This window comes from Sorex araneus, chromosome 1, assembly GCF_027595985.1.
Source record: "Sorex araneus isolate mSorAra2 chromosome 1, mSorAra2.pri, whole genome shotgun sequence".
Taxonomy (NCBI): domain Eukaryota; kingdom Metazoa; phylum Chordata; class Mammalia; order Eulipotyphla; family Soricidae; genus Sorex; species Sorex araneus.
Window position 1 is genome coordinate 390,221,298 of NC_073302.1, and position 24,609 is coordinate 390,245,906.

At 38.4% G+C, this 24,609-nt stretch overlaps 1 protein-coding gene across 1 annotated transcript in view; it reads right to left on the minus strand.

The window, feature by feature from the left end:
• Window positions 1-5,303: 5,303 nt before the first annotated feature.
• The window catches only part of CFAP69 (cilia and flagella associated protein 69), a 61,619-nt gene continuing 42,313 nt past the window's right edge, over window positions 5,304-24,609 (minus strand). Inside the window, exons 16-23 of the mRNA XM_055141021.1 lie at window positions 18,249-18,330; window positions 15,786-15,978; window positions 14,533-14,670; window positions 13,481-13,557; window positions 11,323-11,520; window positions 10,319-10,405; window positions 7,128-7,232; window positions 5,304-6,121 (exon numbers count right to left, since the gene is read on the minus strand). Of these exons, the coding sequence (XP_054996996.1) occupies window positions 5,951-6,121; window positions 7,128-7,232; window positions 10,319-10,405; window positions 11,323-11,520; window positions 13,481-13,557; window positions 14,533-14,670; window positions 15,786-15,978; window positions 18,249-18,330 (1,051 nt within the window). The 3' untranslated portion in view covers window positions 5,304-5,950. The remainder of the gene's footprint in view (window positions 6,122-7,127; window positions 7,233-10,318; window positions 10,406-11,322; window positions 11,521-13,480; window positions 13,558-14,532; window positions 14,671-15,785; window positions 15,979-18,248; window positions 18,331-24,609) is intronic.

Here is a 24,609-nt window from a genome sequence, read left to right on the forward strand (position 1 = left end):
GACCCAAAAAGCAGAAAAAATAAATAATTACCAAGCCTTCTTATATTGAAGTATTCTTCTATGTAATAGAACTATATTTTTATTCCTCTAGTTTTTGTTCTTACTTCTCCTCCCTTCCTTTCTCCCGGTTCCTCTCTTTCCTTGGTTGTTTTCCCCTTTGCTTCTCCTTTCCCTCCCCTCCCTCTCTTCCCATCCCATTCCCTCTTTATCCATCTCTTCATTCTTTCATTCACCTTTTATTTTCCCTTCAATATTATGTATTTTTTCAATAGGTGCATTTATTTTCTTTTGACCTCCCTCCCTACTGTGGTGCAAGGAATCAAGCCTAGGTGACTCCTAAGCCCCTTTGTTGCCACCACCAAGTCTATACTGTGCCATTGTTTAGGCCCTAGGCAATAGCCAAAAAATTTGGTCTGTTGCTTCTTAAGGAGAAAGGTATTCAAAAACAATTTCAAGATGCGCAGTACACTAAGAACCAAACTACTTGTTTCAGAAGTCCAGCCTTTGCTAGGATTAAACCAAATGTTATCTGTCCCATGGGATTCCTAAGCAGTGCTATCATGGTGTAGAATACTGTTGTCAAATATCCCAACAATGCCAGTTTTCCTTCTATGTAAGCTGCTCCCAGCACAGCCAAGTTCAATTAAAGAAATTTTAAAAGCAGCAAAAATAATACTGAATGCAGCTGGTAGCCTTGATCCAAGGAAAATTTTGAATTACAGATTGGGTTTGACATTCTTTGAGTTAGGGACTGCTCTGAAATTCTTATGAAACAATAGACTCTTCACTAGGGGTTTTATATACATGTTCACCATATTGTGAAACTCACAATGGACACGTTACTGGTGCCGGCTCGAGCAAATCAATGAACAACGGGATGACAGTGCTACAGACAGTGCTACAGTTCTTCATATTGTATATTTCAGGAGGTTAAGAATCTCCAGTATTGGGGCTGGAGCAATAGCACAGCGGGTAGGGCATTTGCCTTGCACGTGGCCAACCTGGGTTCAATTCCCAGCATCCCATATGGTCCGTGAGCACTGCCAGGGGTAATCCTTGAGTGCAGAACCAGGAGTGACCCTGTGCATTACCGGGTGTGACCCAAAAAGCAAAAAAAAAAAAAAATCTCCAGTATTGGTAGCTTGCCACAAGTAGAAGGGTGGAGGGAGGGCAGTTAGGATAGAAAAGGACCAGTAAAATAGTGCTAGTTGGAAATGATCAATGATCACTCTGGACAAAAACTGAGTGCTGAAAGTAGGTAGAGGGATATACATGATAACCTCTCAGTACCTACATTGTAAACCATAATGCCCAGAAGGGCGGGAGCAGGGGAGAGGGAGAGACAGAGACAGAGACTGAGAGACAGAGAAAGAGAAAGAGAGAGAGAGGAGCACAGAAAAGTGCCTGCCATAGAAGCAGGGTGGGGGACAGGTGGGAGGGCAGCAGAGGGAAACAGGAAACATTGGTGGTGGGAAATATACACAGGTGAAGGGATGGGTATCGGAATATTGTATGACTGAAACCCAACCATGAAGAACTTTGTAATTGTCTATCTCACTATGATTCAGTCAAAAAACAATTATATTATCACTAAAAGAATCTCCAGTATTGGACTGAAGCAATAGTAAAGTGGGTAGGGTGCTTGCTTTCCACACAGCTGACCTGGGTTCTATACCTGGCTTCCCATATGGTTCCCCATGCACCACTGGGAGTAATTCTTGAGTGCAGAATCAGTAGTAACCCTGAGCACTGCTGGGTGTGGCCCCAAAAGAAAAAAAACCTCCATTATTGAAGAATGGACTGTTCCAAGTGTTCTTTTGCAAATAATTCATGTACCTAATAATAATAAACATAATTATCTATAGATTATAAGTCTAATGAATTTATACATTTAAAATATCTTTCCAATATCTGAATCCTTAAGATTAAAGAGTTCATTTGTCGGAAGGAAGGGTCTTATAACAATGAGTAGAGAAATAGTCAAGAAGTTTCCTTATTCATATCCTACAGATCATCTGAAGAATTATCTAGAGGTACAGTGTAACAATTTTCTTTAGAATACAGATGTCTTTGAAAACCTGTGTACATATGATTGAAGGCCAAAAATTCAGTGACATAAAGCAAGATTATAAGTTTAGCACAAAATTTTCGGCTAGATCTCAATTACTTAGAGTTGTCTTACAAATTTTATTACAGCTCTGCTTTAATTTATAAAATTGTTAGCCTTTAAAAATCAACGACTTTTCCAGTCCTCCTAATTGAATTTACATATTAATTAGATTATTAAAATTTTGATAACAGTTGACAAAGCTAGTATTCTGATTTTAGAGCTGTTTTGAATTTAAAAAGCCTTTTTGCATGTACTTAGATACCATGTTCTTTTAAAACTTCTTCAGAATTTCTCCCATGGCACAAATAATGGTATGTGTATGTAGGATATTATTTAAAAAAAAACTCATTCATTCAGCAAGTACTCACTGAGCCTGGAGGGTACACTGCAGGGACAATTCAAACACAGTGTTGTTTCAGGGAATTGTTACAGTGATTATCATTGCTGCAAAACACTTATGTTTGTCCTACTGGTGGGTAAACTCTGCATAGAAGGAGAAATCTACATAGAAATTCTACACAGACATCAGACTGCCTTAAATGTAGTCAGTCCAAATCACAAATTAGATATGTCTTAACTATATGCAAAAATGACATATATCCTGTAATATCCACATTATTACTGCATGATGGTTAGTTATATAATATTTTGGACACTCGTGGCATTGCTCAAGGGACCATATGTGGTGTAGGGGATTCAAACAGCAATGTGTGTGTGTGCAAGGCACTTGCCTTATATCCTGTGCCATCTCTCTGGTCCAGGTAGCACTGTAGCATTGTAGAACATCCCATTGTTCATCGATTTTCTTGAGTAGGCACCAGTAACGTCTCCATTGTGATACTTGTTACTGTTTTTGGCATATCGAATATGCCACGGGTAGCTTGCCAGGCTCTGCTGTGATGGCGGGATACTCTTGGTAGCTTGCTGGGCTCTCCGAGAGATGGAGGGATCGAATCTGGGTGGGCCGCATGCAAGGCAAATGCCCTACCCTCTATCGCTCCAGTCCCTGGTCCAGGTACTTTTTAAAAATGGGATCTCAGTAAACTTAGAATTGACCTGTCATACAACTCAGTAATTCCACTTTGGGGTATCTTTCCCAGGACAGAAAAACAGTCAGTCAAAGGACACATGCATACCATTATTTATTGCCGCACTTAGTACAATAACTAAGATATGGAATCATCTGAGATGTCTAAGAGAGATAAGTGGATCGTGAAGATATGGTATATACACACAACTGAATACTACACAGGTAGAAGGAACAGTGAAACCATGCAATTTGCTGCATCATGGATGGAGCTGGGAATATCATGTTAAGTAAAGTAAGCCAGAGGACAAACACAGGAGGATGATCTCACTTACATGTAGAGTTAGAATAACAGGACAAGGGACTGCAGTGTTTTAAAGGAGAGATGCCTAAACAACCCTTTGTCGGGGAGTATACGAAGGAGAGAAGGCAAGAAATCAAGGTCATGGGAAAAAAGGAGGAAGTATGTGGTGTGGGTGTGGAGGGGCAATCAAAAGAATTCAGGTACATTCGTAGTATAAAGAAACATTATAGCTAAATATCCAAAGCAGAGTCAACAACACTAAAGCCATGAGACCCAAACTATAATAACTAAACTTTAAAAAGATGCTTGTTAGGATGCAGGAGGTGGGGGAGGGGAGCCAAGGTGGGGAGGAGATCTCCCTCAACCAGAGGAAGTTGACACTGGGGAGAGGGATTGGTGCTAGAACACTGTATGTCTAAAGCTCACCTGTGAATAACTATAAATCATGGAGCTTTAATAAATTAAAAAATACAGTTAAAAAATGTGTGTGTGTGTGATCTTACTGTCTGTCTAATAGAGTTCAGTAAATGCCCTTTACATAGAATCTTTGCACTCATAACTTCCTGCGAAGAAGAGAAACAAATTCTATTGTAAGGGCCAAACTGACACCATGACAGGCAATGGAAATCAGCAAAATCATTTGCTAGGCCTCAGGCTCAGTTCCTGGAACTGAAACCGTTTTGGTTTCCCAGCAGTGAAACAATGAGAAACTAGCCAATCAAGACCCCACTGGGAAGTCCTTGGACCCAGCAGGTGGGCTCAATCAATCACCATACGCCCTATCAACAATGACTAGTGCCAGAAATTGTTTCATTGTTTAAGCCTGACCACTGTTACCATAATGCTTTTTTAACTTTGAAACCTATGTAAACCGCTTGTGATTTGGAGTCAGGGTCGTTGTGTTGGATGAGACTTGGACCTTAGCTTGAGCTAGCAATAAAGTTCCTTTGTTTTTGCATTATTGTGTGTGGATTTGGTCTCTATGTGACTGGGGATTCGAAACTCGGGAATAACACTATTTTCTACTATCTTGTTAGGTACATTAGTAATAGAGAAAGGGATTCAAGAGAGAACAAAGGTCAGTGACGAACTGATGTATGCGATCTACTGCTGTGGCCATAAGGAGAACGATCAGTTAGGTCAGGTGAGAGAACGTGGGTCAAAGGTGAACTGGCAACTCATTCCAGTGAGAACCACCACAACAGCTGTAAATCTCTGGTTGTTGGTGCTACTATCCTCACAGGCAAAGGGAAATTTCTGAGGATTGAGTAGTGGGAGGAAGAGGCATGATGAAGTAGGAGAAAGTGGGAGCAGTGGAGAAATGGAGTCTTTTCTTTTTTGATAATGAAAGTAGATTTCAATGACTATCTTCCCAACTCTGCTATTAGTAGCATCAGGTAGGTAGTTTTAAATTTATCAAAGATGAAATAGTTACACAGTAATTTGGCAAATGCTACAAGTATGGGCTTGTTCTACTGGAGCGCTTGTATGTACTGAGTGCAAACAACGGGATAGAATCTAGACAGGTCTTGTCTTTTCTCTGTGTGTCTCTGTCTCTTTCTCTCTTTTCTTCTCTCTGTCCTGACCATAAACTCAATTATGTGGCTTTCTGGGTAGAAACAGGGGTAAATGAGAGTGTAGAAATACTATGAAAACCTCGTAATATCAACCAGAGATACAGATACTTGGTTCTACATCCAGCATTTACGGTATCAGCCTTCTGTTTTTTGGGAAGATACAGATACCTCTACCCCAAAGGCTGGAAGACCCTCCCCAATCTCCCTTTCCCTTCCCCATTAAAGTAACATTAGAATTTGCTTAGCATATATTAAGAGGAAGACCATCTGCATTTAAAATTTTATTGTTCACTTCATGACTAACTTTTGCTTTTTATAACAAAGATAATCTATTTCACTTTGATCAATGTATTTGTCGCAAAATTTGAATGCCCAGTGATTACATATATTTTTGGTAACAATATCCAGATCCCCATCTCATTGATATACTTTGGGTGGGGTTATCTGATACCGGCTCCCAGAGTAGACAGTCCTTAGTCACGGTAAAAGCCATGGGGTGTGGCTTCTGACAGGTCAGGGATTCCAAGCTCAGAGGCAGCTGCAGAGACTTTTGTGATAAAAGCAATCACTGGAAGGTCCCGTTCACATACTTTCAGTCCCTAGAGTTAATAATGCTTATAGTATTAATAATTCCTAGATTTCATAGCTATAGAGCCAGTGTTTTATTTTGTCTTCACTCAGTTATAGCAGTTCACACGCTTAACCCGTACAATATATTTAACAATTTCAGCGAAGAACCATTGGTAGTCTTTCCAAAGAAATAGATGATAGCTTACCTAGGCTATATATTGATATTTTTAATAAAAATAAACTATATTTGCTTTTATTTCATAATATAAAAACTTTCATTCTAAAATATTTGCTTTACTTTTGTATACAAAGATATATTTCACTAAAAAATTATAAGCAGGATTTATTTTTAAATAGAGCACTCATGTTGCAGCATTCTTCTTTGGTTCATCCTCGGCTTTCCCTCCTTTCACCCTTTGTAAGGCTCCTCCACGAATAGGAAGCTTCTTAACGGCAATGTCTGTATCAGCCAGAGGACCTCCCAGCAACCTGTTAGGAGTACTTTCCACTGTGACTACCCGACCAGATGGCACCTAAAGAAGCAAATACGGAGGAGTCCACTTATAATATTCTCAATAAGGGCAAAAGCTGTTGTTTTTCCTTTGCTTTTTTATGGTTTTTGTGTCATACCTGGTGGTGCTCAGGACTTACTCCTGGCTCTGCGTTCAGGGATCACTCCTGGTGGTACTCAGACCATATGGCCCAATCTGCTGTACTATCATCTGGCCCACCCATTCATACTTATGCTTACTAGAGAAAAAATATAAAAAGTAACTAACAAGTAACTAGGAAGCAACGTGGCATAAAGGAAAGATAAGGACTTCGGAACTAGGAAAAATACATTTGATTCTACTTCTGATTATTGGCACTGCAATCTGGGGCAAATACGTCCAGATGAGGACAACAGGGATACAGTATTTTGGCAAAGGAGGCACCATACATTTTCTATCACAGAGCCATAAGCAGTAATATTTACATTAATGTGTGCATAAGTTTCTTGAGAATCCTAAAGGTATAGGTTTGAGTTAAACCAGCACTTAGTAAGGATAGAGATGCCTTAGGGATGAAAATAAATTATGTGAGGCTGGAGCCTCACCTACCTACCAGTAGGTAGGGCATTTGCCTTGAACTTGGCCAACCTAGGTTCGATTCCTGGCATTTCATATGGTCCCCTGAGCACCACCAGGAGTAATTCCTGAGTGTAGAGCCAGGAGTAATCCCTGGCTATAGCTGGGTATGATCCAAAATACAAAGAAAAAAAGTAAAAAAGAAAATGAACTACATGAAAGTCTTTGTTTTTGAGTCATATTAGCTGAGCTCAGGGTCTACTCCTGGTGGTGCATCGGGACCATGTGGGGTGCTGGTGATCAAAACCCGGTTGGCTATATTGAAGGTACGCACCTTACCTCCTGTACTATCATTTCTGCCCCTCATTTAAACAGAGAAAAGAGAAATAGGAGACTAAACTACTTGGAAATAACTTTCTTTGGGAGCTATATTCAGTATCAACCAAAACATCTAGAGAGAAAAATAACTTACCGTTGTGTTAAGGCCTTTAATATCTGTCCGATGAAATACCGCATTTGGTGGTCGTTCATTGTATCTAGAGGATTCTATAGCTTTTTCCTGGAGTCTTTTTGCTTTCTAAAGATTTAAAAATTAGAAAATAGTATTAATCACTATTAAAACATTAGCTGTGGTACTTAAAATGAAGTATGCAAAGTGCATTTAATTGTGTCTGGCTTATACTTTACTAGGCATTACTAATATCTGCATTTATTTATCTAGTCCAAGAAGAGGCTTATTAGCATGTTGCATCTTGTATACAATGAAGAAGAGACCAGTCATCTGAGAATGATTGGCTTCCAAACTTATAAATATATGACCAATGAATAAAGCTGGTCCGAAATAAATCAGGTTAAAATTTTGGCAAGTCATTTAATCACTGTATCACTGTATCACTGTCATCCCATTGCTCATCGATTTGCTCCAGCGGGCACCAGTAACGTCTACATTTTTAAGACTCGTTACTGTTTTTGGCATATCGAATACACCATGGGTAGCTTACCAGACTCTGCCGTGCAGGCGAGATACTCTCGGTAGCTTACTGGGCTCTCTGAAAGGGGTGGAGGAATCGAACCTGGGTCGGCCGCATGCAAGGCAAACGCCCTACCCGCTGTGCTATTGCTCCAGCCCACGTCATTTAATAAGTTACTAAATTTATCTAGTAATACATATTTTCAAAATATCTTGCATAAATTCGGGCTGAAGAGATAGTACAGCAGACTGTGCGCTTGCCTTGTACATGGCTGATTCAGATTTAATCGCCTGCACCACATAAAGTCCCCCGAGTCCAGCCAAGAGTGATTCCTGAGTGCAGAGCCACAAGTAAGCCCTGAGCACTACCAGGTATGGCCCAAAAACAAACCAAAAAAATTGCATAAATTAAGTATTAATTCAACACACTTAAATGTTTTAAACATCTAGAATAGGGGCCAGAGCAATAGTACGGAGAGGAGGGCGTTTGCCTTGCATGTTGCTAACCCAGGTTCAATCTCTGGCATCCCATAGGGTCCCTGAGTGAGCAATGCCAGAAGTAATTCCTGAGTGCAGAGCCAGGAGTAGCCCCTGAGCATTCCTGGGTGTGAAAACAAACAAACAAACTAACAAAAATAAACATCCAGAATAATGTCACATACTTCATTTATAAGTAATATTTGAAGTCCTAGAGCAGGAGAAATGTTTCTTACTTTTGCTTTTGGGCCATACTCAGCAATGCTCAGTGGTTACTCCTGGCTCTGCACTCAGGAATACTCCTCCATGTGCAGGGAAAGCAACTTGCCTGTTATACTATTGCTCCAGCTCTTAGAGTAGGAGAAACACGAGACACCAATTGGTCTGCATGGAAACGGCTGAAATTTATGAACTGATCCTTAGAGGACAGGCTGTTCTGAAGCTATTTGGTATGTAAATTTGAGAAGACGTTTTTTGTGAGAAGGAGGAAACACAGGACCTGAGGGTGTCCTTCCAATTTTATTCTAGTTACACTATTTTTTTTTTTTTTTTTGCTTTTTGGGTCACACCTGGCGATGCACAGGGGTTACTCCTGGCTCTGCACTCAGGAATTACCCCTGGCCGTGCTCAGGCGACCATATGGGATGCTGGGATTTGAACCCGGGTCGGCCGCGTGCAAGGCAAACGCCCTACACGCTGTGCTATCTCTCCAGCCCCTGGTTACACTAATTTAACATTTAACCATTTCCTTGAGAGGGGCCAGAGCAATAGTATGGTGGAACATGGAGTTGTCTTGCATGAGGCCAACTCGGGTTCAATTCCTGACACTACATATATAAATCCCCTTGAGTTGAGATTGAATGTCCATCTCTCCAGGAAGGGAGCATAACATGATGCTCATTATAACCATGTCTCTGGGACCTGCGCCAGGCTGTTTCTATTTATTTTCACAGACATATATATAAAAGCACACAAGGCTCAACCTTTAACAACATGTTAGTGATTTCTTACAGAAGGGCTTAATGGCCCCTCGGTGAGATACAACAATCTTCACACTCTTTTCTCTAAGGATACCTTTTTGTAGCATTTTCAGTGGTTTTTCATAGCAAACAATAAAAAATATATTATTTTGGTTCTGCTTTGTGGCAGATATTGGGGTTTGGGATGGGTTTTGGATGGAAACGTCAAAAAATGGGGTGGGAAGTGTAATGGTGGTGGGATTGGTATTTGAATATTAAATGTAATCAAATATTGTGAACAGTTTTATAAATTAAAAAAATTTTTAAATATATAAAATAAAATAAATAAATCCCCTTGAGTCTTGCCAGGAGTGATTCCTGAGCACAAAACCCTGAATGCCACTGATGTGGTTAAAAACAAAAACAAAACAAAATAAAACAAACAAACCAAACTAATTTTATCTAGAGGAAGAATTGTGATATTACATAAAATATATACAAAGTATGTACAGAAAAGGTGGAGCAAAAAATGTTTGTTTTGGAAATCATGATGTAACTCACATATTTCAAGTGATGGGGCCGGAGCGATAGCACGTGTTTGCCTTGCACGCGGCCGACCCGGGTTCGATCCCCGGCATCCCATATGGTCCCCCAAGCACCGCCAGGAGTAATTCCTGAGTGCAAAGCCAGGAGTAACCCCTGAGCATCGCTGGGTGTGACCCAAAAAAGCAAAAAAAAAAATAAATCAAGTGAACAAGAGCATTATAAACTTCTTAGGTGACTTTCTAGAATCTAGCTGAAACAGTTTGCCCTATTTCTCCAGAAGTACGTTTAACCCCTCCCTGCTCATAAGCTTCAATAAAATCTTTTGGTGCACATGAACAGCATACACTCTGTGGGAGAAAGTAATATGGATGGCATTTTTTCTGACCATCACTGCTTCTTACAAAAAATACTCAACAATAAAGATCAGACAAAAAGTACAAGCACATTTTCTCTATCATTATCATCATAGAGGTTAGGATGACAATTTCTGCTTCCCAGTTAAACCAAATGAAACCCAGAATGGTATTCTCTCTAAGTTTGAAAATGCCTATTGTTGGTTAATGCTACATTATACACGACGTTCTTCTTATAGTGTCAATATTCTACATAAAGCTGAAAAAAATATAGAAAAAGATGAATAAGCACTTTTTCCTGAAAAAAATATGAAAGTGGGATATTTGCTATGGATATCATAGTATTATAAAAACCTACCTTTAAAGTTTTAGCGTTTGATGTTCTAGCCACGAAATTTTCCCATGATTTATTGGCCAATTCTCGTTGTTTATGTGTGGCATGTATCTGAAATGAGGAAGATATTCAAGAGCTCCAGTTTATATTGCAGGATACCAAAAGAATTGAAAAACCTTTTCTTTTTGAAAGAAATTCAGTTATGCCAAGGTAAAATTTCAGGCTGTACAGAAAAAGGACTGGATGATCTATGGAGCTGAAAATTTTTAAATTAAGAAAAATTTTAAATTAAGGGAGAAAGTCCTTCTTCCGATATGTGGCTAAGGTATGAATTTCTCCTCGTAAAATGCAATATAAAACACTTATTATAAACATATGAAATATAAAAATAACAATAAGTCTCTGAAAGACTAATTATAATTCCATAACAAGCTATAAAAAATGACTCAACAGCTACATTCACAGGAGAAAATAAGCTTTCTGCCATGACTGGTAATAATTTAAGCAAGACAATATTGGTAAACTACTTTTTATTTATGACTGCTGCAAGATAAGGCATATGGTGAAGGTGTTGAGTTTGTTATAGTAATGTAGTCTAGGGAGACAATTAGAAACAACTGCAAAGACTATTGTTCTCAACAGGCTAGTCACAAAATATATAATCAGGACACATGCCCTTAACTAGTGTATCAAACATTATCAAATTTAAATTATGTACAAGGAATATCTAATTCATCAACAACTGCTAGAAAAGTGGGGTCAGATTTTTAACATATTTACAAGAGCCCGTGACCACTGGTCAACAAAGCAGATATTCTGCCTTTAGAACTACTGAATGCAGCAGTTAAATCTCAAGATCTGAACTCCGTGGTTTCTTAAAGAAAAAAAAAACTGCATCAAGACATTGAAAGTAATTGTAAGAGAAAACTAAATGCTCAAACATTTATAACGAAGTCAAATATATCCCATGGGTAACTTCAATTAGTTATACTGAAATTTGATTTGCCTCAGTGGTATACGTGGCTTACTTTTGAGTACACTTTTTGTTCATTCTGCATGTCTTGGCGAAGTTGGCTTTCAATCATTTCACTTTGCAGAGTAGCAACCATCTTGCCAATATTTTCTGATGCTGTTGTAATGGACTCCAAAAGTTTTCTATCTGTAGTGATTGGTCGTAAATTTTCTAATTTTATTTCTTCATAAATTTCATTCCATATTTCTCCAATCTGTTAGGTCAAAGTTTAAAATTTAAAAGTTTTTAGGTGCTGGGAACGTCAGGTCAGTGTTTGAGTACATGTTTTGCATATATTAGACTCTGGATTCTAACCTCTCAGCATCTTCCCACAAAGGATACACCTTTAGGCAATTCTTTATTTCAGTGATCATTCCAGGGTTAGCACTTAGTGAAACAGCTGGTCCTAACTTCTTGGGAACAAGTTAAGTGCACTAGGAATGATTTGGAGCCACTGGTTGTACGTAAATTTTCAGAAGTAATTTATGAAAACTTCACAATAATAAGGTTTACATGGATAAAGCTCCATGCCCTACATTTAGGTATAATAATAAAGTATCTTTATTACTATCCTCTAGTTTGTGTAGTTTGGGGTTATTTCTCACAGCCACAGAAAAAGCTGCTTTAGTCTCATCCTCTTGAAGTACTTACTGATGCTTTCTTCCTAAAGTCCCGTAGTGATTGTGAAGCAAGTTGAATTTGTAGAACAATGAACACAGGGATACTTGGAACCCTAGAACTCTACTACCCTGGGAAATAGAGCCCTGCCCCTCACTTAACAAAAGGCAAGAATTGAATCTGAAGCTTGTGATTCTGTGGCTTCATTATGCTAACAATTCCATCTAATCTGGTTTGCTTAGCTTTAGGCAAAAATTATATATCCAGGTTAGAATTTAAAATTCAGTCTGAGGACATTGGTGGTAATGTATACTGGTGAAGGGACAGTGCTGGAACATGATATGAAAAATTCAATAATGAACAACTTTGTAACTATGTATCTCACTGTGATTCATTTGGGTATTAGTCTCCCACTCTGTTATTTTATATTCCACAGATGAGTGCGGTCTTTCTATGTCTCTCTTTTTGACTCAATTCACTTAACATGATACTTTCCATGTTGATCTACTTATATGCAAATTTCATGACTTCATCTTTTCTAACAGCTGCATAGTATTCCATTGTGTAGATGTACCAAAGTTTCTTTAACCAGTCATCTGTTTTGGGGCACTCTGGTTTTTTCTAGATTTTAGCTATTGTAAACAGCCTCACATGCTGGGGAAAAAGGCAGCTCAGACAGAGAAGGGAACACCAAGTAGAGGATGTTAAGAGGACCCATTCAGGTTGGAAGATGCGAATTGGAAGTAGACTGAACATGAAGGTCACTCAATATCTGTATTGCAAACTACAACACCCAAAAGGAGAGAGAATAAAGGGGAATGCCCTGCCGCAGAGGCAGGGTAGGGTGGTGGGGGATGGGGTGGGGGTGGTGAGAGGGATACTGGGATCATTAGTGGAGGTGAATGGGCACTGGTGGAGGGATGGGTAAACGATCACTGTATGAGTGAAATGCAAACACAAAAGTTCGTAAGTTTGTAACTGTACATGACAGTGATTCTCTAATAAAAAATTTTAAAAATTATAATAAATAAAATAAAAAATAAAAATAAAAATAAATTCTTTGCTTTTATTTGAAAATAGAGGCTTAGTCATTTATAATGCTCAAATACTAGTAGGAGAGAATTCTTACAAAATTTTGCCTAAGACTTCAAAACATTTAGCAATAAAAATGGAAGGAGCAAGATAAGCAACATAATATCCTTTAATGGATCATTATCATATAAAGTAATGAATCATACACTATAAGTCAATATTTTTATAACTAATAATTTAATTCTAGTTTTTAATACTTTTTAAAAAGTAATATTTTAAACAGCTACATCTTTAAGTAATTCTATGACAGCAATATTTATCTTTTTATATAAAGTAATAGTTGAATACAATCTTATCCTATAAAGAAGTCAATTAATGGTTTTTTGAATAGGATGAGATGTAAAGAGGAAAATAAGATCTATACAGCTACATGGATGATTGTTCACAGCTATTAAAAGATGTTTCATTTTCCAATTATTTTTTTTGCCATAGTAGAGTTGACACATTATTAGGAAGGTACTCACTTTAAAATCAAGATATCTATGTATGATACAGAGGGTAACAAAATCTTCAGCTGTTAGGCCAGGTAAATTTTCAAAATCTAAAGGAATTTTATAAAGCAAGAGTTACTTTAATGAAGCAAGTTATTCCAAAAGACATATACCTATCATAAAAGTAAATGCAAATAGTTACATTTACATTTAAATTAATTTCAATTTGTGAAAATCTTACTTTGATGAATTTCTGGTTTCCTCCCAAAACAAATCTCTTCAAGGTCATCCTTTTTAGGGAATTAGAAGAAAAATATTTCTGAGCAGTACCTTCAGAAGTGGGCTGGAGCGATAGCACAGCGGTAGAGCATTTGCCTTGCAAGAGGCTGACCCGGGTTTGATTCCTCCACCCCTCTCAGAGAGCCCGGCAAGCTACCGAGAGTATCTCGCCCACACGGCAGAGCTTGGCAAGCTACCCGTGGTGTATTCAATATGCCAAAAACAGTAACAAGTCTCAAGATAGAGACATTACTGGTGCCTGCTAGAGCAAATCGATGAGCAACAGGATGATAGTGACAGTGACAGTGACCTTCAGAAGCTACAGGGGATTTGAGAACTTTTTCCCTAGTAGAATAAAAAATAAACTTTTAAAAACTCAGGGTTAAAGATATGGAGAGATTACTGAAAGGGCCAGAGCACATGCTTTGTATACAGGGGTCCCAAGTTTGATCCTTGGAACCCATGGTCCCCCAACAATGTCAGATGTGACCCCACCCACTGGTTCTGTCTCCCTCAGAAAAACCAAACTCAGGTGATTCAGAATTCTAGTGTTTAAACCTAACGTTAAACAGAGTGCAGAATAAAATTTCTTGGGGAAACTTCAAAAAATATTGATATCTGGGCCCCACAAACAAGAAATTTAAATTTCACTGGTTAGGGTGCAGCCTGAACACCAGAGTCAATGGAACATGCATTTATGTGTATAAAAATATTTTTGTCCATCATGAAAAAATTAATTCCAAGGCAAAATAACACATGCATTCTGCAACAGAAAGGCTTTTGGGACTATGACAGTGGCTTCTTACCTAATTTTCCCAACACAGCATAAATTTTTGCTCTGATATTCTCAGCAACATCCATAACAGCTAAAGTGGGACAGTTGGCAGGTTGTGGCATAAGTTTCTGCTCTTCTTGAAAACTGGTAAACAAGGGTTTCTTTGTATCTAATTATTCAATACCATGAAAGCATAGGAGGGACAGATAAATATAGTGATTTAATATTCATTTTGGGATTTTTATTCTAGACATCATATAATACATATAAGTATAGTAAAATAGTGGCTACTCTTGAAAACACAAACAAATCAGTCAATCTGCGGCAAAAGTTGGCATTCATTTTTATTATTTCTGTAAACTAAAAAAACTCATAAATTTGCTTTAAGAGAAAGCTTAATATAGATAATTTTTTAAAATTTTGAGATTATGAAATTCACCAGTCTAAGTTTAATAATGATGTAATCTTCTTTGCTTTTGATTTCTGTATGTAATGTTGCATCTCTAAGATGATTTTTTGGGCCTCAGAGATAGCACAAGGGTTAAAGCACTTGACTTGCCTACAGTCAACCTAGTTAAGTTTCCAGCACTGCAACTGGGTCTCTGAACACTCCTAGGAGTGATCCCTGAGCATAGAGTCAGAAGCCAGCTCTGAGTGTGGCCCAAAATCAGAAAAAAAAATTGTAATTTCTAGATAATAGTAATAAAAAATAGTATGAATTACCAAAAGTAAAAAGTGTCTTAAGTTAAAAATGAATATTATTAGTAGTTTAGATAAACCGTAGAAAGAATCATGAGGTTTTAGAAATGTAATATTGCACTGTAGAATAAATAAATGAATTGCAAATTCTGATACTGAATTAACGAGTTTAGCCTCATTAATTTAGAATCTAGCAATTAAAATTTATAAACATTTCATTTTTTTTATTTAGAGAATTTCTCCTAAAATTATATTATCTAACTATAAATCACTTGAAATATGAAAAATGCAATAAAGCTGTTTTTAAGTATTCTAATTATGCTCCAGATTTGATTGGCAAATAAAGTATTACTGACTCTAGTTGTAAAGGCAGGAATACAAAGAAACTGCTTTACAAACTATGTATGAGCTAGTTTTTTTTCCCTTCCTCTCCTGAGTTAGTTTTTTTAAGTTAAAAAAATATAGCTAAGTACTTTTCCTGAAAAATATTCTCTAAAACAATGAGAATATTTGTTCCTTAACGTCTTTTGAAAATCTTTTTAAAAATATGCATTTGTTTCTTCTAACAATTACAAATATACTTACCAATGATCTTCCCATATTTATCACGTTTTACTCCTAGTTCTTTTTCTTCCTTTCTCCATAATTTAATTAAAAGACTAGCAGCTGTCAGATCCTTCTTTCCTCGCCAAGCTTTGACATGAGCTGTAGTTTTAGGATTATCACAAAATTCAACCATTATTCCAAGTATTAGATTACAGAACTTTTTTTGGCTCAACTTTTGCAAGGAAACAAGAAAGAAAAAAATGCAATAAATATTAAAATTAATGCTTTTTAAAAAGGAGAAATACATTAATCAGTAAGTTTTTCCCTAAATAACTGAAATAAAATTCAGACTCTAAGACTCATTTGGAACAATTTTCTGTCAAAATACTCAGTGTAATTAGTAAGTTAATAAAGCACTAAGAATTAAAAAAGGGTTGGAGGTCTCAGTCATCCTGAGCCCAGCCTATGTTCATAAGCTCTATGCAAAATAACATCTCCTACTAGTCTTCCTCAGGCTTTTCCATCAAAGAAACCCTAATGGCAAAGGTTAGTGAACACAGTGAGTAATGTCTTTGAAGTTTTATATGTGATTTTCAAATAAGTATATGCCTTAACCATTTATATATATATATATCCCAAATAGAAAACCTCATAAATCTTTGAGTAAAAGCAAATTCCAGGAAACTATGACAAATTCATTTTGTGACTTTTATCTCTTTTATCTTCTGACCTATCAATCCGAGCCTACAGGCATGTTTCACCCTAGTCAGAGAAACATGGTGGTAGATGCATCATTTAGGACTGCCATAGCGGAACTAGAAATACTGCGTTCTTTCCACTTTCTGAGTTTTTTCAGGGTTTCTGGTTATGAATCATTCCTTTTCATTAAAGTGGGCTATAATTTTATATTATTATTTACTTATTTTTGTTGTGTGTTATGCTTACTGAGTTTGCTCTCATCTCAAGTACCAACTCATTCTCCTTCAGAGAGATGAGGGGACAAAAATAACTTTAGAAGCTTTTACTAAATCAAAGTAGGTTACTCTGTGAACACAATAAAGAATGATAGCTATCACAGGTAGTGACCTAGCTAGAAATTTGCTCTAGAATATCTCCCGAAGTTTTCATGAGAGAAAACTATACTCTTCACATCATCTTAACTATGAACCACTTAGACTTCAGATAAGTATGAAGTTGTTTTGAGTTAAATAACTGAGGATCTTTGGTAGCTTCACAACTGTTTTTACTGGAAGCTTCTTATTCTCATTCCTGCTCATTCTGTAAAATAATGGCCCCAAACATATTGCACTTGGCATTACTTATGAACTATACAGAGATCTTTAAAAGTGCTGATCCCTTGGCCCCAGAGTATAGGAAAGATGAGGAAAGAAAAAGTGGAGGGGAGGCAGAGAAGAGACAGATAAGAAACAACGGGGGAACAGCTCTAGGGACTAAGGCAAAAGTGGTGTTAAGGAATGACAGAGCCAAATATCCAAACCAAAGAGTCAACAACACTGAAATCAAGAGAGTCAAATTTTAATAACCAAACTCAGAAAGGTGCCTGTCAAGAGAACAGGCTGCAGAGGGCAGGGACATATGGGAAGGAATCTGGAATGTAGGTGGAGGGAAGTTGTTACAATGGTGGTGGGATCAGTGGTGCAACTGAAGCAGAAATATTGTATGTCTAAAATTCTTTTTTTGGGGGGTCACACCTGGCGATGCACAGTGGTTATTCCTGGCTCTACACTCAGGAATTACTTCTGGTGGTGCTCAGGGGACCATATGGGATGCTGGGAATCGAACCCGGGTCAGCTGTATGCAGGGCAAACGCTGTGCTATCGCTCCAGCCCCTGTATGTCTAAAATTCAACTATGAATAATTTTATAAATCATGGTTCTTTAACAGAAAGAAAAGAAAAAAAGTGCTGATCTTTATTTTGTTTATCGCAGCCCTTGTAGTACTAAGCTAGAAGTTATTAATTAATAGTCATGAGTTTGATGTAGTCTACAGTTAAAAAATGGTTGCATATATAAGGTTGGTGGAAAAATAAACCATCTAATAAATTTTGTTACCCAGATTTGGGAACACTTACATTAGAAAACATTTCTTCAATGGAGAATTTTTTTAGAGCTTTAACATGTTAAAACTGATGTTTATTAATCTCCAGGAGAAGTTTTTTTATTTTTTATTTATTTATTTTTTGCTTTTTGGGTCACACCCAGTGATGTGCAAGGGTTAGTCCTGGCTCTGAACTCAAGAATTACTCCTGGCAGTGCTCGGGGGACCATATGGGATACTGTAAATCGAACCTGGGTCGGCCTCGTGCAAGGAAAAAGCCCTACAGACCTTGCTGTGCTATCACTCCAGCCCTGAGAATTTTTTTTAAACAAACACTTGAACATGATTTAATCATTAAACAGTATTTTGTGCTAGTATTCTATTTGGAAAGGGCCAATACGGACACATACATTTTTTTTTGATAATTGTTGCAATCATACTTACTGCCAATAAGTCCAAGATAAGAAAAATGCCTTCCTTTTCAAGAAAGTAATCCTCTGAGGAATAGCATCCCAAAATGCAGCACCTTAAGTAGAAATCAAATTATTAATTTAACAAGATAATACTGTTAAAACTTAATTTGTGAGTTTATTTTCATCAGAAACACTTTTTTAGTTTTGGTTTGGGTCATACGAGCAATGCTCAGGGGTTACTAATGACGGTACACAGGTGACCGTATAGGACGCCAGGAACTGAACCCAGATTTTGACACATTCAAGACAAATGCCCTTACCACTCTACTATTGCTCTGGCCCCATCCAAAAATATTGCTATTTTAAAAAAAACATGATATATACTTTGCTTATTCAGTTTAATTTCAACTATTTTAACCAATATTCTTTCATATAACTGCCTACCTTTTTCTGAAGATGTAGTATTAATAGATTTTATGATAATTCTTTTGTTTGTTTTAGTGGTGCTGGAAATCAAATACAAGAACCTCAAATACTCTTTTGCTGAGCCACACTCCCAGTTCCGATATTAATTACTCTTCAGTGTCTTCTGGTTGTTCGAGTGACTGTTTCGTTTTTAGTGTGCTCCAAACATCTGATGATTTTTACATTTCATTTTTGCTGTTGGAATTATTTGTTAAAGTGCCTTATCTAGGGTCAAAGCTATAGCATGGTATTTGCCTTGCACATGACAAACCTGGGTTTGATCCCCACATATGGTACCGCAGCCAATAGAAATGATCCCTGAGCACAGAGGCAGAAGCAAGCCTTGTGCACTGCCAGGAGTGGTGCCAAAACCAAAATTAAATAAAGTACCCAGTTCTTAGGTCAATGCAGTTTACATGGAATGAGGGATTTAAACTGCTTCCAGGGCTACTCTTTATTGCTTCTCAGGGTACTGATTAATGAACATGGACTGAACAAGCTGGTAGTTGTGGTGGTCGCACATCTAATCTTTATTCTCAATTACTGAAATCCTGTTGGGATCAACTTCCCGTGTCCCTTCTCTATTTAACATGGCCCATATTTAATTATTAATAACATAGTAATTGTTTAATAACATAGTAATGGCTCCCTTGAAATAGGAGAAACCCTTGAATGGACCCACATCCACAGATCCTGAAACTCTCCTCACTGCCACATTCTACCAGGTAAGACTAATCTCCAGTCTTCATAGTTCTACCCTTTCAAAAGGTCCAGCTTCTTGGGGATGGAGGGATAGCACAGCGGGTAGGGCGTTTGCCTTGCACGCGGCCGACCCGGGTTCTAATCCCAGCATCCCATATGGTCCCCTGAGCACGGCCGGGGGTGATTCCTGAGTGCAGAGCCAGGAATAACCCCTGTGCATCACCAGGTGTGACCCAAAAAGCAAAAAAAAAAAAAAAAAAAAAAAAAGGTCCAGCTCCATGTCTCCTAAAGCGACAACTCCTCATTAAAATTCATACTTTTAGGGCTGGAACAATAGTACAGCGGGTAGGGTGTTTGTCTTGCACCTGTAAAACCCGGGTTCGAACCCCGGCTTTCCATGTGATTCTCCAAGTATTGCCCAGAGTAATTCTTGACTGCAAAGCCAGAAGTAAGCCCTGAACATTGCCAGCTGTGGCACCTCCACCCCCGTCCAAAAAAAAAAAACCAAAAAAACAATCAGACCATTCACAGTTATACTTCCTATCATTGGTGAAGGCTGGAAGGGAAGGAAGAGTAATATCCAGCCTAATTCCTCAGAGAATCACAGGGAAGCCATCTACAAGGATGTACCCTCAGCACATCAGGAGCACAGCAAACTCATGGGGAAACATGTAAAAGCCCCCTGAGTTCAATGAGCAACCACAATTACACAGAAAGCTCAATCAGCACCAACCAGCTCAACAAATCCTCAGACAATGACCTTAGTGACACCATGGTGAGGATGTTTAATGAACTCAAAGACACAATGGTACAGTCAGTCAGCAAAGCACAAAAAAGCATAAGAGCAGAAATGCAAAAAATGCAAACAGAAATAAAGAGTATGGTATGGTAGATGATATAAAAAAAACTTAATAGAAGTTTTGAGAAGCAGACTAACAGCAACTGAGGAAAATGTTGAGGTGCTCCAAGATGAGATGGAGGAAACCACTAAAAAACAGAAGGTGGGAGAGCTGGCTTTTAAGCCCAGATCTGTGGGGCATGAGAACCCAGACAGACCACACCCAGGAACTTGCCTACTCCACACCTATCCAGGCACCAGCCCAGTGGGGGTACTTTCTGGAGCCACGGCTGCAAATGTGGCCTCGAGATATTCTCCCTCTACGTATCCCATAAGAACCATAAACTAGCCTCTTAGGTGGAACTTTCACTAGGGCAGCTTGATGGCCAGAAACACATTAGACCAAGAAGTCATTAGCCCCACCTCAACTAAAATTATGCCAAAAAGACAACAGTAACAGTGAGCATGAAGGTCTAAACTGCATTGGTCACAATGGTAAAGCAATGCAGAAGTCCCCCAAGCTTAGTGAAGAAACTAGCCCAGAAGACCAATAATGAAACCAATAATGAAGTGCTAGACAACCTCTCTGACAAGGTTTTTAGCAGGGAGCTACTGAGGATGCATAGGGAGCTAAAAGAAACAATGGATTGCACTGCCAATAAAGTACAAGAAGGTTTGAGTAGAAATATGGAAAAATGCAAACAAAATTACAAACAGAAATCACAGATCTGAAAAACCTGGTAGGAGAATTGAAAAACTCAGTAAAAGGGCTTGGCAGCAGAGTAACAGCTGCTAAGGACAGAATCAGTGAGCTCCAAGATAAAGTGCAGAGACTCTCCAGACAGCAGCAGAAAATGAAAAAGAGACTCACAATCAACAAACAGATGCCAAAAGAAAATTGGGATGAAGCCAAGAGAAGTAACATAAGAATCACTGGAGTCCCAGAAGGGCAGGAAGTAAACCCTGACAAAGAAGAATTTCCTTCAAAGACATCATTGCTAAGATATTCCCAGACCTGAATAGCACATGTGACCAGATTCAGGAGGCCCAAAGGGTACCAGCTAGAAGAAATTCAAATAAAAATACCCCAAGACACATCCTGATCAAAATGACGAAAACCTTAAGAGACAAAATTCTGAAAGCAGCAAGATCAAAGAAAGAAATTGCCTATAAAGGAACATTTGTACGATTGACAGTCACTTACTTGATGAAACCCTCAGGGCCTGAAGACAGTGGTGGGATAGTGAAAAAACTCAATGAAATAAATGCCTCACCAGAAAATACTTTACCCAGCTAGACTCTCATTCATATCAGAAGAAACAACACACAATTTTACAGATAAAAACTCAGGAACTTCATAGACTCAAAATCATGGGGTTACAAGAACAACTAAATGGGCAACTTTAAGACAAGATAAGCCCCTCAAATACACCAAACTTCAGCAGAAAGATGGGACAAAACCCCATAACAATAATCTCACTCAAATTCAATGGGCTAAATGCACCAATTGAAAGACACAGAGTGACAGGAAGGATCAGAAAATTGAACCAAACACTCTTCTGCCTGCAAGAAACACATCTGAACAGTCAGAGCAAACATAGATTCAAAGTTAAAGGCTAAAAACCAATTCTATAGGCAAACAACTCCCTTAAAAAAGCTGGGGTAGCCAGTCTGATATCAGACCACATTAATTTAAGATTGAAGAACGTCACAAGAGACAGTGAAGGTCATTTCTTATTGATCAAGGAATCTGTACAGCAGGAAGAACTCACATTCTTAAATGTATATGCACCTAATGAGGGACCAGCAAAGTACTTAAAACAACTACTCATAGATTTGAAGAAAGACATCGATAGCAACACAACACTAGTGGGAGATTTCAACACCACTTTATCACCTCTCGATAGATCAACCAGACTTAAGGACATATTATATCTGAAGGAAGAAAAGGAAGAAAGGTGCTTAGTAGATATATACAGGACACTTCATCCACAAAAAGCTGAATACATATTCTTCTCAAGTGTGCATGGGACATTCTCCAAGATAGAGCACATACCTTCATAAACATACCTCCATAAAATTAAGAAGATCAAGATACCTCCATAAAATGAAAACATACCTCCATAAAATTAAGAAGATCGAGATTGTATTAACGATCTTCTCAGACCATGATGTGCTAAAAATAGAAATGAAGCACATACACAAACAGAAAATCAAATCAAACACCTGAAAATGAAACAGCTCACTACTGAACGAGTGGCTTACAAAGGAAATCAAAGAGGAAATCTAAAGATTCCTGGAAATGAACGAAAATGAGGACATGAGTTACCAGAACTTATGGGACATGGCAAAAGCTGTGTTGTTAAGAGGAAAGTTTATAGCTCTACAAGCATTCCTCAGGAAGGAAGAACAAGCCCACATCAGTAACCTTACCTCACAGCTTAAGGGTTTGGAGATGACCAACAAAAGGAGCCCAACCCAGGCAGGAGGAAGGAAATAATAAAACTTAGAGCAGAAATCAATGAGATGGAAGCCCAAAAAACAATCTGAAAGATCAATGAAACCAAGACCTGGTTCTTTGAGAAAACAAACATAAACCTCTAGCAAGACTCACAAAGCAAAGGAGAGAGAAATGCCATATTGAACAGAGAAGAGGCCAGGCAGTCTGGTGAGCAACGCGGCCGGAGAAATGCTCCGGACCGGAATCCGGGCCAACAACACCAGGGATCCAGACGGAGGAGGTACAGCTGGGACGTCTTCTCCAAATGGAGCCCTGGTGACACTGAGCAGCAACTAACACGGCTCCGGGTTGCAGGACTGGAACACATTCGAACCGTGTGGCCGCTAGCGCGGCCGCGCAACCTTTTCTAAAAACTGAAAACATACAATCTTTTAATGGAAAACCAATTATCAAATGCTTCCTTAGTAAGGCTGTCTTTCTTGGGGGAAAACTCCAACAACAATAGTGAGTTTTGTTTTGCAATATGGAACGTAATCAAGGTAAAGAGAAAATGAAGTGAAATTCATCAGTTATACAGTGGGGGCTGGGGGGTGGGGGGTATACTGGGGATTCTGGTGCTGGAATATGGGCACTGGTGAAGGGATGGTGTTTGAATATTGTATAACTGAGACATAAACTTGAAAACTGTATCTTTCCACATGGTGATATAATAAAAATTTTTTTAAAAAAAGAGAGAGAAAACCCGAATCAAAAACAAAAACTACACACTTCACAACAGAAACTACAGAAATTCAAAGGATCCTTAGTGATTACTTTGAGATCTTTATGCCTTGAAACAAGAAAATCTCAAGGAAATGGATAAATTTTTGGATTCCTATAGCCTCCCAAGTCTGAACCAAGAAGACCTGGAATACCTCAACAGACCTATCACCCTCAAGGAAATTGAAACAGTAATAAAAATCTCCCCCAAATACAAAATTTCTGGCCCAGATGGATTCACTACTGAATTCTACCAAATATTTATTTATTTATTTATTTTGCTTTTTGGGTCACACACAGCGATGCACAGAGGTTACTCCTGGCTCATGCACTCAGGAATTACTCCTGGCGGTGCTCGGGGGACCATATGGCATGCTGGGAATCGAACCCGGGTCGGCTGCGTGCAAGGCAAATAAACGCCCTACCCGCTGTGCTATCACTCCAGCCCCATACAATTTTTTTCTACCAAATATTTAAAGAGGACTTATTCCCAATCCTTTTTAAGCTTTACCAGGGAAATGAAGGATCAGAAATACTTTCAAGCAGTTTCTATGAAGCAAATATCACCCTGATGCCTAAAGCAGACAGAAATACCACAAAGATAGAGAAGTACAAGCTGATATCACTGATGAACATAGACACAAAGATTCTCAACAAAACCCTAGTAAACAGAATCCAACAACTCATCAAAAAGATCGTACACCATGACTAAGTAGGATTCATCCCAGGAGCGCAGGGATGGTTTAACATTCGCAAGTCAATCAACATGATCCATCATATCAATAAAAGAGAAGATAATAACCATATGATCATATCAATAGATGAAGAGAAGGCATTTGACAAGATTCAGCACCTGTTTATGATGAAAACTCTCAGCAAAATGGGCATCAATGGAACTTTCCTTAATGTAGTCAAAGCCATCTACCAGAAGGCCACAGCAAGCATCCTTCTCAATGGGGAGAAACTAAAAGACTTCCCTCTAAGATCAGGCACAAGAATAGGTTGCCTACTCTGGCCACTCCTATTCAATATAGGGTGGAAGTCCTGGCCATAGCAGTTAGGCAAGAAAAAGAGGGGTCCAGAGTGATAGCACAGCGGGCAGGGTGGTTGCTTTGCATGCAGCCGACCTGGGTTCAATTCCTGGCATCCTATATGGTCCCCCAAGCA